General features: G+C 39.7%; 1 protein-coding gene across 2 annotated transcripts in view; it reads right to left on the bottom strand.

The window, feature by feature from the left end:
• znf804b (zinc finger protein 804B) overlaps positions 1-12,789 on the bottom strand; it is a 33,475-nt gene that overhangs the window by 6,164 nt on the left and 14,522 nt on the right. For both annotated transcript variants that reach the window (XM_024804328.2, XM_024804327.2), the window contains exon 3: positions 4,461-4,598. In XM_024804328.2, the coding sequence (XP_024660096.1) occupies positions 4,461-4,598 (138 nt within the window). The remainder of the gene's footprint in view (positions 1-4,460; positions 4,599-12,789) is intronic.

A 12,789-nucleotide genomic window follows, 5' to 3' on the forward strand; every position in this document is an offset into this window, starting at 1 on the left:
AAGGACCCTTCCTTCAACACACAGCTTGAAACCAAACACCAAAACTAGTGAATAGTAGATTACATGTGTGGTTGAGATGAGCGGAATAGGCAGTTTCATGATGCTGCTGCTCTTTCTGAACCATTAGAGCAACATTTTTCATTTTGGTTAGCGCCCTTCAGTCCTACTGTGTGCCATAGATTCAGTTTATTAGTTATCACAGCTCAAATAGAGGTACTTTTGAATCTATGAAACAGGGAAGAAGACATTTTGTTTGATGATGTTAGAATGACACACTACCAAACACAAAGGCACAAGATTAAATGCTGTAAAGGCCTGACATTTTCTTCTAGACTGCTTTTTGTGTTGTGTGTGTCTGTGGGCACTTTGTAAGCAAACTGGTTGGTCTTTACCTCCATTATATTACAGGATAATTATTAATTAGTTCAGCTTTACACATGTGTGTATTTATATGAACTTATATGTCTATAGCCATAGGTGCACCAGTTCTCTTGGGGAAACAATGATTCATGCGCCTCTCTCCAGTTTCCATTTTCTGACACACTTTAATCCCTTCTTTATCCATGCTTGGCAGGTATATGTGCACGGATGCTGGTGTCTTTCTTTTTGTCTGTGCATGTCTGAAGGGTAAGGAGGGACTCGGGAGTTTGGGGATAGCTGCAGTATTGTGCACCACCATCCATCCTATTTCCCCTTTTTATTGAATCACATATTCTCATAATCTCAGCTGCTCCATAGCTTACGCATCCAAGATTTGTTGTTTACAATATATACTCTTATCCTGTAGTGCAAGTTGCGACAGGATTACACCGCACTCATTTTTAGATTATGTTATACCATTATCTTATCCATCCACGCAATATGTGTCACACTCAAACACACACATGCACACACGCACGCATGCATCAGATTAGGCTCTTACGCATCAGATTTATTTATACAGTCACTCTCTTTCACACCCAGATGCTGTGCAGGAGCGGACAGTTTTCAGGTTAATCCCAGCTGAGTCTTGCACAAGCTGGTGTCTTTTTACATTATCACTCAATGCTTAGCATCCATGTCAGCTCACTGAAGACAGCATTAGGTATATACCATAGAATCAACACTCATGCGGTTCGTATTCCTTAAAGACACTATCTAAGTTCTTGTGGAATGTCTGCAGATGTGAGCAATCATATGCTAGTGTACATCAAAAAGCCCTGAGTCGTTGTGATGCCAATGGTATTCTATGGGAAATATTAATCTTGTTCAAGCACGGAGGCATTCATAATGAACAACTGTGAATGGAGCCAGCAGGCCTAAGGATGAAAAATTTGTTGCACTGCATTGTGCTATAAAAAAAGAGTTGTTGTACTGTAAATGTCAGTGGCAATGCCTGAGAGAGAGAGCAGTCTGTAATAGATGAAATATATGAGGATAAATACTTCCTGCTTCCTGCCGCATTTGCACTCTTCCAGGTTATTGTTCTCTCTTAAACCATGTCCTACTGCAGGCAGACCTGAAACTATATTTAGAGGCAAATCAAATATTGCACACAGTACCATTTTGGCTCAATACACAGGACAGACATACTTCAACTTTAAAAGTGGCTACTTTTGTCTTCAAAGTTGATGTCATGTCCCCAACTGCAGGAAATGATGTTCCTGCTCTCCAACATGCAAGCCTTGCTATGTGCTGTGAAGCTCAATGCGTCTGTCAAAGCTTCGATCAATATTCCTTTAGATGTGTTAAGGAGTGCTCAGGCTGAGGCAACTATGGATGAGTCAGAGTTGATTCATATCCACTAGGGCCCTAGAATGAAGGATGATGTATTCTTAGGTAGCATTTGAGTGGCCATGCTAATGGGCTGATTGCCTTTTATTTAAAAGGGAGTGTAATTCTGTTGTAATGAGCAATTTCTGTAATCAGCAGTAAATGCTGATAAAGCCCTGTATTCAGACATGTTTATCCCTGAATCGATGACAGCGAAAGAAGACAGAGCAAACGCAATCAGCTTCCATTCTCAAAAGCCAATACTCCTGCAGGGAAACTGTCTTCAGCTAGAATTTCATCTGTTGTCTGCTCTGTGGGCAGAGTGTACATGCATTTCTGTACTTGTGTGTGTGCGCGTGTGTGTTCCTACAGCGCCAGTGGCTACTGTCAGCTCAGTGCCTCATGCAGCTCGTTTCATGTGCCTGCCGCTGGCTAAAACAAAGCATTAACATTGGCCTGCAGTTGCCTCAATTTATTTTCAAAGAACAATGACAGAGGAGGAACAGTCTTATTTAATGTTTATTTCATGATACATAGTGTGGGTGTTCAGAAGTGGGAAGCGGCTTGGCTTGTTTGAGAAATTGCCTGCATTTGAAGATGAGTGTGTACACGGGTAAGTGCATGTCTGTATGTTTGCGCGTGCAAGTGTACGCCTTGGCAAGACAACAGATAGCTGTAGGAGAATGAGCTATCAGAAGAACCTACAGCTTGTTAGTCCAGAGTGGAGGTTGTGTATGAAAATGGATGTGAACGCAGAATGCAGAAGAAAACCTGCTGCTGAGGCTTTTTCTAATGGTCCATTGGCCTTATCTTGTCCAACTGGAATAATGGAATCATACTTAAGCTATGACTAATAGCTCTGTGTTATTTGGTACTGAATATTTTTCTTTTTGAAGGAAGTACAAGCTGAGGAATAAAGTGAATTTTAGATGCATTTTTATGTACCAGTGACATACAAATCAACAGCTCTGAGATTTGGCCTAGAGGTAAAAAAGAACTATTCTATCATGAATTTATGGCTTACAAGCCTGGTGTACATCTGCAATACTGTGTTGTATTTGTTTAAAATAGTCATTTTATTTTTCATGCAGTAATAACTCAGAAGCTATGTTGAAATTTTCCTGGAAATTCCTGGAGACCCTTTTAAGCACTCATACTACACACTGTACTATCACCTTATTTCTAAAATTAGGAGATTTGCTTTGCTTTTAATGCTCTGCTAAATCATTCTCCCTATTTGGTTCACGGAGACATTAGATTCCAAATTACCAAATTAGTGTGCTGTTACTTCTGTTATCGGTGATTTTCTGATATGTGCAACACAATGAAAGCCAGCCAAAGACACAGACCTAGAATCTCAGCTGCATACCAAAACTAAGACACCATCAAGAACACCGAACTTTCCAATATTTGTTATCTTAACCTCACTGTCTGCAAATATTTCTCTAAACTATATCTGAAAAATGTATTTTGAACAGCTTCTGATGTGTTAACTGAAAATAAACAACATGCTGTTTTTGCTTCAAACCTTCATCCAGCAAACCTCTCAGCTTCGAGGGGAAAACTCCGGCTATGCGGGCCGGCCAGTCAGTCAGTGAAAGTTGCCCCATTAGTGATGATGCTGGTGACTTTTTCCGTGTTTAGCCTGTGGTGATGGTGCTGTGTGGATTGCAATCGATTGAGTGTTTTTTGTAAACCGAGTAGAGTTTTTACTAGAAATGTGATCATTTACAAAAGGTGCTATAAGTGAGTATTCATCTGTTGGCATTGCTATTGAGCTACAGTATTTCAAAGAATGCACAGTCTGACTTCTTTGAGATAAAAATCAATAGGTAGATAAATGACCCCCCACCCTTTTTTTTGCTTGAAAATCTAGAAGTTTTGAAACAAGATAAAGTACAAGAAACTTTTGGACTTCGCCCTGGTTTTTGCATGCTGCTTGGATAAAGTTCTTAACATTTGTCAGATCACTGACAACTCTATTGGGTCATAACAATGTCCCTATTTGCCATCACACAATAAGAAAGGCTTTGTGAATAACTTTTTACTTTCCGATAATTCCCATTAATATTACCTTTTTTGATTCATGCCCAGTTTGCAAAGTTATAACGCACATTGTCAGACAAAATGACCCATTTATTAATATCTGTAAACATAAAACTTGTTGTAGCAAAATACTTATTTACTGTGTATGTCTAGTATATACAGCACCACAGTTACTTTATTAACTCTACTATAGCATTTATACTAGAGACTCATTTTTTATTATTATCTTGTTTTTATTATAGCGTCTTTGGATATTTGCTTTAGGTGCTACGACTTCAATTACCCTGTGCTGGATCAATGTGGGCTATTTAATTTTATATCAGCCTGTTCAACTGGAAATCTAAAATATAATTGGAGTGCTGGGTGTGTGCGTATAGGCTGTTTGTGTTTGCTTGTGTGCTTTCTTCAAGTTGAAGTGTGGCACCTCAGTATGTGTGCTTGTAAGAAATGATGCGGTTGTCACACTCCTACTGTTACCTGGTGAGAAACTGTGCCCAATGGGCAGACTGACATGGACATGTAAAGCAGCTTTCCATCAAAACGCATAATACTAACACACCCAAACTCTACAAGAAAATACGGTTAAAAAGAAAAGAGAGAGAGAGAACCCGTGTGTTAGTTTTTGTGTCCCTACACAGTGTGTATGTGTGCATCTCGTGTACCTGTTTGTGTGCATGGTCGTAGGAGTTGATGTGGTTGTCAAACTCCTGGTGTCTGAGGTACTGCTTGTCACACAGCTCACAGTAGAAAAGAGCCTTCAGATCCTCCACCGAGCAACCCAAAGCCCTCTCCGTGCATTCCTGGAGAAAGAGATGGAAAGAATGAGTGAACGTGTTGGACGGATTGGGAAAGAGAAATGAGAAAGACTCAAGCTAGAGGCATAAACAGACAGCGATATAAAGGGTTAGAGAGGTAGAGATAGAGAGCAAGAGGAGTCAGGGAGTGGGGAGGGGGGGGATCAAGAATGGAAGATTGTTAGCCATTTAGAGGAAATCTGCATCCCAGAGAAATCAGCAATATTAGCCTCCGCATGTGCTCTGCATAAAACTGTTAAACGGCTTGCCATTAATGCATGATGCCTTTGCTGCCACTGCTGGAGGCTGGACAAAGCCCTGTGCTCATGGCAACTTGAGCCGGGGGACACGTTTAATACAGCCGCTATAATAGAAACTTGTGTATGTGCTAAAATGGCAAATAGTCTGAATCTCTCTGTGAGGAAACTGATGTTTGACAAATGACACCCCCCCCCCCCCCCCCCCCCCCCCCCCCCAAAACAAAAAAACCCCCTAAGCATCTAAAACGCACAACTTGGACTTTTTGTACAGACAAATACACACAGAGACATGCAGGTAAATAGCACATGGATAGAGATACAGATACACAACCGCTATGCAAATGGCACACGGACCTTAGGGAGTAAATCGCTTGTCTGCATGCTCACATCAGCCAGAGGGCCTTTTTTATGGTCTGAATACATGCACAGTGTTGTGTACAATAGATGTGTTTGCTTCCTTGTGTGTGACTGTGTGTGTGTGTGTTGAGGAGTGTGTGCATTCATGCCATGCTCTGCTTCAGAATGTAATTTCCCTGAGGCTAGGGGCTGCCAATAAACACTATTGAATTCTGTTCTACACTGACATGATGGGAATTTAATTTGAGGTTGTCACTTCTTTCTCTCTCTCTCTGCTTCTTTCCTTTCCTTCTGTCCATCTTCTATCTCTCGCTCCCTCTCTTTTGTAGCACTTATTCCGTCCCTCCTTTTTATGCTCCTCCTTCAAATCACTCTTCTTCTCTTTCACTTCACACTCCCCACTCCCTTTCATCCTCTCTATTTGCCTTTTTCTCCCTTTCTGGCATCCTCTTTTTTTCTGTTTGAGTCCCGGGTCAGGCAGTGACAGAGTCTATTGGCCCCAATTTGTTTCCGTAATATGCCTGCACACAGGAACAGAGGTGAGAGGAAAAGAAGGGGAGGATAAGAGTGCAGGCAAGAGGAGAAATAACCCCTGCCTGCATCACAAACACACATACAGACTCTCACAAGCACCTCAGCGTTATTATTGCCAGTAACAATCATCATTAAGCGTTATTTGCTACATCCAGGTACTCTACTCACATACATTAACCTGCAAAATAACTTGCTCTTCCTCTGGCTGTGCAGGAATTTATCCAGTATGTGTGAAGGGTAAGGGAGGCTGAAGGACAGGGTGGTAGGACTCTCCTATACTAAAATCAACACAAAGGTAACTAATATACATTGATCCTGTGACGTTCCAAGAGTGCATGGTATTGATCTGCCTCGCGGGCTTAAGTCACTGCAAGAAAATGATCCAATCACCCGGAGCAGTGCTCATTTGAGCGCTGCCGGTGTGATAAGATTGAGATAATGAATGCTGTGAATTGGTCAACTGTATGGCTTATGCAAGATTACATAGGAACCGTGTAAGTGAATGTCAGTGGATGTGTGTACATGAGAGGTTTTGTATATTTCTGTGCGCTTGCCTTTCCCAAACCCTTTCTTCTCACCTCTCTGACTCTGTCAGGATAATTACTTTTAACAACGAGAAAAATATACATAGAAAGACGTGAGAAAAGGTGTGAACGCATCATAGCCGAAACGTGCACTTAAGTGTGCGTGCGTGGGCCAACTCGGAGGCCATTTGTTTATGTCAGAAGCGTCTTGGCAAGAGGTTGCCCATTTTTCTTCTGAATGCTGAAATCAAGCGCGCTAGCTTTCATTTGGTTTAAATGTTCACATCTCATACAAGTTTCCACTATAGGCACTCTTATAGAAACACCTCTACATAGTTAGTCCCCTCTTATACACACACTTATGCATGCACAGTCACACATAATGTGTCAACCTGATATACTGGTGCCAAATTAATCTAGACCTCAATTTACCTCACTGGCATGAATCTGTTTGCAGAATAAGCACAACTGATGTATCTGCAGACCTGAATGGACAGTGATTGTTTGCATGATTATGCGTGTGAGTGTTTGTGCAGAGCTGTGAGCTTCCATGCTTTTTTTCTTTTTCTTTGCGCTTATCCACAGTTTGTAGGAGAAGTGCCAATTTATCCCTTTTTATAACTGAAATTGTGCCACAAATAGGAGTCGTTTTGGACCATGACCAGAGTTTCAGACACACAGTTTAATGTCTTTGAGCTGCTGTGGAAATGAACAGGTCACGCTTAAAGTGTTTTACAGACGTGGTTTGTCAGCATTTGAGAATATGTGCACTGCAAACTAATGATATACAATATATTCATGAAAAATGCCCCCAAACATGAATATCCTTTTGGGAACGTCTGGGAGTTCTAGAGATTTAAACTGTGGCAGCACCTTTTCTGATTCACTGCCATCATTACAGTTCAGACTGCCCCTTTTTTTCTTTTTGATGACTCCTATGGTATATAAAATCAAAAAATGCTCATTAGCAGTGAACATGCTGCACTGAGGCTTGTGGAGATGATTTTTAAATAACTGTAACTACATTGTTTTTTTTTAATTCTTCATCTCTGAGTTGACCTTCAAGACTGCTGAACAGCACCATAAATCAAAGAACCATATGATAATATGCTTATCAGTGTCATAATGTAACTCTTACATCTTGACATTGAATTGAACTCAGGTGGAACCATGTCAAGGACAAAGAGGAAGCTGGATGAATTTATGAGGTTTTCAAGTAATTAATTAATAAGATTTCCAGCTAAAGACAGCTATAGGATACTTCACTGACTGAGCTGAATTACAGCAGCAAACCATGCAGGCCATAATGAGAAACTTCTTGCAGAATAATTAGGACCCTTTAAAAATACAAAATGGAGTTGGTGGCATATCTCTGAAATATATTATAACTTAAATATGACTCTTTGAAAGCCACTTGAGCTAATTTCAATAGGATAGTCAAATATTTTGAGTCAAAAAACAAATTTATGTGGTGTCTGTGTAAGAGTGTATGAGTGGTTATGTATTCTGAAAAATCAAAGAAAACTCGGGCTGAAAACACTTTACTTGAAGCTTTCATTTTATGCTCGGCGTGGTAAACAGTGGGAGAAATAGTCTGTAGTCGTTTACAATTTGTTGTCTGCGTGACTGACGTGACAGTTTGTTATGATTTAATCAAATGCATTATAATAAAGAATTAAAATCTCATTCCCTGCCTGCTGCCCTCGAGCTAAATTGTTTCTCCCTCCTCACTGGTCACTTTCTTGTAAGTTGTAATTAAATATTGAACAACATTCTTGTAGATTCAACTCAGTGATAGAATGAAGAACGGTTACAGGCTTTTGCGCTGGTATTATATTAAAGCTATACTGTAACATTATTTTGAGAGCCATTCACTTCTTTGATCTAATGTAAAACAAAAGTGGTTGTTTGGGTGAGACATATGCGGAGAGATCATGACCTCCTCCAAGGACATGATGAATTCACTGCCAGGGAAGTTTCCAAGTGGAGCATGGTCGAAGGAAAAACATCCATTTTTGATAAGGATCGAGGGATGAAGCCAGTCACACTGTCTCGTGAATAGGCGTGCCTATTCACAGCTGCTTGGGGACCCGGGCCCAAAGGGGGACCACAGATTTTATCCCTTGCCAATCTGCAATGACATTTTAGTGGGAAAACTCCCTAATGGTGGCCCTGCTTAGGGTGTGTGCTAAGAACACCAGCTGTTTCAGATTGTGAGCATGTGCTGAGCTCTAATAGGCTTTATTGTAAGTTGCTATTTGATGTTATGTTGTACATAGTTATTATTTGTTAATAACCCAGTTGGACATTTGGTCAGGATATTGGCATTTGTTGAAGCTGGCACCTACTTTGTGCCCCACTAGTTAAAACTGTAGACTAAATTTGATAAGAAACACCTTTTTATTTGACTAAAGAAGTGGAATGGCCAAATAAAAAAGCAATATGTTTACACTTACCACATGACACCCTGAGATATACACACAGCCAACACAGAGATGTTGATATAAAAATATTGTAATTGTATTACTGCAAATTTCGGAAGCATTTCATGTACTTTTTCACTTTATTTATTTTCTGCCTCTCCCTTTCTCTGTATATTCGTCAGTGTGCTTAAAAATGAACGGGAATAGATACAAATCTGAGTGGAGAGCACTTGAACAGTATTGGAAAACAAGTGCAAATTTTGCATCTCCTCAAAATTATGAGGCACTTTGGCTCGGACCTACTCGAATGTAACTGATCAGATGTGATAATTGTTAACAGCACTGCAACACGAGCTTTAATCGCAATCCCGGTTCAGTGTGAAATCCAAAAAATAGGGCGAAACAACACTCGTGCATGCATAATAAATCCACGACGAGAGAGCGAGAGCGAGCCTTGTAGCACAGAACTGATAGAAACAGATTCTCTCTGTTCATATATATTAACTTCCACTGAAGAGAACTTCTACTGCAGGGGGTGGAGGAAAAAATATGGTAAAAACTTGATGAGTATGACCAACTTTGAAGAAACTATTGTTATAGAATTTACCGTCGCAGAGCAGCTGCAGACACAGAGCATACAAAATACAGGCCAATTAGCAGTTTTCTCGTTATTGCTAATTTCGCTTCGCTTATGCATGCCGTCTGTGATGATGCCTTAATCTTACTATTAGAGAGTATATTTTAATTTTTCAATAATGTGCTGTTGTTCTTTTAATTGACTTATATAAAAGGACTGATCACTATGTTATCAGCTGATGCTCCTGTTTGTTATTCACATGAATGTGTGTATGGCCTATATGAAGCATGATATCCAAAAGTGCTCTCTCTCTTTCTCTTACTGGCTGAAATCTTTTTCTTCTTCTCGTTTGTTCTGGAGGTTTTAGATGTTTCAGCGGTAAAGAGATGAAAAGGAGACGAGGTGAGAAGCATAAACTATGACAAACAGACATGTGACTTTACAGAACTTCTAATTGTTACCTCTGGTTTTGAGAACAATTCAATAAACAATTCCAAAAGTTTTATCAAGCCCAATTAAATCTTTAATTATCTTCCGCTATAATTATCACCCTAACTTAGCAACGGCAATGAACAGAAAAAAAATGAATTGAAATTAAAAATAATTCAGCAAGTTTTTTTTTTTTTTTTTGCCTTGTGCTTCGCTCTGCTCTCTCAAATCATTTACATTAATCTGCCACTCTTTTTTCTCTCTACCTGTGTCTAAAGCGCTCCTGTGACGTGTTTCCGTCAGATGCGTTCACACTCCTGCATTTTTTTCGGTAGCCGGTGACAGTTGTTGACCCGAGGCCTAAATTACTCATTACTGTAATGACCTGTAAAGCTCAGTGGCAGACATTTTTGTGCACAAACATGCATGCCAAGCAGGATAGCTTAGCGTTAATGAGCTGATATTTGCAGCCCCGATGTATCTCCCTTGACTGCCTTTAATATGCCTGCGTGCTCTGTGCTACCCAAACATTTTTCCATTTACTGTGGAAAAATCTACGCCCAGGCTTTACGGTGTTTTTGTCTGTGCGCAACTGTCTGATGTTGTTTGTACGTGTGTTTGTATATCTTTGTTTACTCCAGATCGTTACTGCCAGTTAGAGGTATGGCCAAAACAAGTAGATGGAATAACCACAGCCAAAATCACAGATGTGTTGACCATACATATGGTCATTAGGGCTTTTTCACAGCCAAAAGGACAGATGTTTTAGTACCAGTGAGTTTCATAATCTCTCAAACTACCAGCGACTTCTGTTAAAGAGAAAGTAGAAAGGCTAAAATATTTCACAAAGTGAGACTCCAGCAAATAAAAGCACAATGTGTATTCCAGTAAACTTCTGTCAGGTGTGCCATATTTCATTGTTTGTGTGTGTGTGTAAACTGTAACTATCTAAAGCACAATCCTCTACACCATGACATCATCAGTGAGTACCGTGAAGTATAACAAATTGTTACCGCTCCTTCTGACCTTTTAAGCTGAGCTGCATGCACAAACCAAACTGAATAAGTAAATAATGGCGAGAGATTTTATTTGATTATTTCTCCTGCCCCCTTTGTTGCCATTTCTGAAACAAAGAATAGATTCAATCCTTAATTTCTTTGCATCCATTGTAGCTGACATGGACATTTATGTTTACTCTTAAATTTGATTCTTATTTTTAATTGTTGCTATTTCAGTCCAGTAAATATTTACACACATATAGCATATATACAACACATTTGTATGGTCTCTCTATGGACTTTGAATGAGGAAAAATGGGAAAGGATAAAATTCCAGTTTTAATTACACATTGGATGTAATATTCACAATAACAATGAACCTCTGTTTTGTCTAGACGCACAAAAAATGAGGAAACTGGAGAAGTGGAGGACAAAAGAAAAAGTGAGAGGCCTAAAAAAATATCTAATGCAGATAAACAGTATCTGAAAATCATGTCCTTCAGAAACAAAAAAAAATCCATTAAAGACCTGACACAGGACCTGAGAGATGCATCTGGCCCATCTGACACCGTCAGAAATGATCTCAGTGGACGGTGGATGAACCCATTCTTAAGGAAGGGAAACGAGGAGAAAAGGCTGAGGTGTGACAAATTACACATGAAATTTATATAATGCAAAATGACAACAAAGGCGCTTTATATTGTAAGGTAAGTAAGTAGGGTAAGTATTTTACGGCACCCTACAATAATGCAAAGAAAACAGAGAAAACCCCAACAATGATATGTTATTATTTATGAGATGAATATAACAAATAGTTAAATACAGAAAGGTGTATAAACACATAGTGAATGACAAAGGTGACTGAAGAAGAAGCACTCAGTGCATCACTGGAATCCTCCAGCAGCCTAGACCTGTTGCGATGTAACTAGGGATAATTCAGGGTTACCTGATCCAGCCCTAACTGTATACTTTATCAAAAAGGAAAGTTTTAAGCCTAATCTTAAAAGTAGAGACGGTGTCTGTCTCCTGAATCCAAACTAGAAGCTGGTTCCACAGAAGACGCGCCTAAAAACGAAAGCCTCTGCCTCCCATTCTACTTTTAAATACTCTAGGAACCACAAGTAAGCCTGTGGTCTGAGAGCAAAGAGCTCTAATGGGGTGATTGGATAGGGTAGTATAAGGTCAGTAAGATTTTTCAAGACTTGTATAGGAGGAGCAGGATTGTAAATTCTGGATTTAACAGGGAGCCAATGAAGAGAAGCCAATATAGGAGAAATGCGCTCTCTGTTTCTCATACCTTTCAGTACTCTTGCTGCATTTTGGATCAATGGGAGGCTTTTTAGGACTTCCCGATAATAATGAATTACAGTAGTCCAGCCTAGAAGTAATAAATGCATGAACTAGTTTTTCAGCATCACTCTGAGACAGGATGTTTCTCATTTTGAATATATTATGCAAATGGAAGAAAGCAGTCCTACATAATTGTTCAATATTGAAGGAATATTGAAGTTGAATATAGAAGCACATGTCCTGGTCAAAAACAACTCCAAGATTCCTCACAGTGTTACTGGAAACCAAGGTAATGCCATCCAGAGTAAGCATCTGACTAGGAACCATATTTCCAAGATTTTCAGGGCCGAGTACAATAACCTCAGTTTTATCTGAATTAAGAAGCAGAAAGTTAGCGGTCATCCAGGTCTTTTTGTCTTTAAGACATTCCTGCAGTTTAACTAATTGGTTTGTGTTATCTGGCTTCATGGATAGACAAAGTTGTGTGTCATCTGCATAACGGTGAAAATGTATGCTATGCCTTCTGATGATACTGCCTAAGGGAAGCATGTGTAATGCAAACAGAATTGGTCCTAGCATGGAACCCTGTGGAACTCTATAATTGTGTGAAGAGGACTCTCCGTTTACATGAATAAATTGAAGTCTATTCATTATATATGATTTAAACCACTTCAGTGCAGTACCTGTAATACCTACAGCGTGCTCTAATTGTTCTAATAGTCTAGCAGGACAAGCACAGAGATGAGTCCACTGTCAGAGGCCATAAGAAGATCATTTGTAACCTTCACTAAAGCTGTTTCTGTGC

The sequence above is a fragment of the Maylandia zebra genome, linkage group LG11 (genome assembly GCF_041146795.1).
Source record: "Maylandia zebra isolate NMK-2024a linkage group LG11, Mzebra_GT3a, whole genome shotgun sequence".
Lineage (NCBI taxonomy): Eukaryota > Metazoa > Chordata > Actinopteri > Cichliformes > Cichlidae > Maylandia > Maylandia zebra.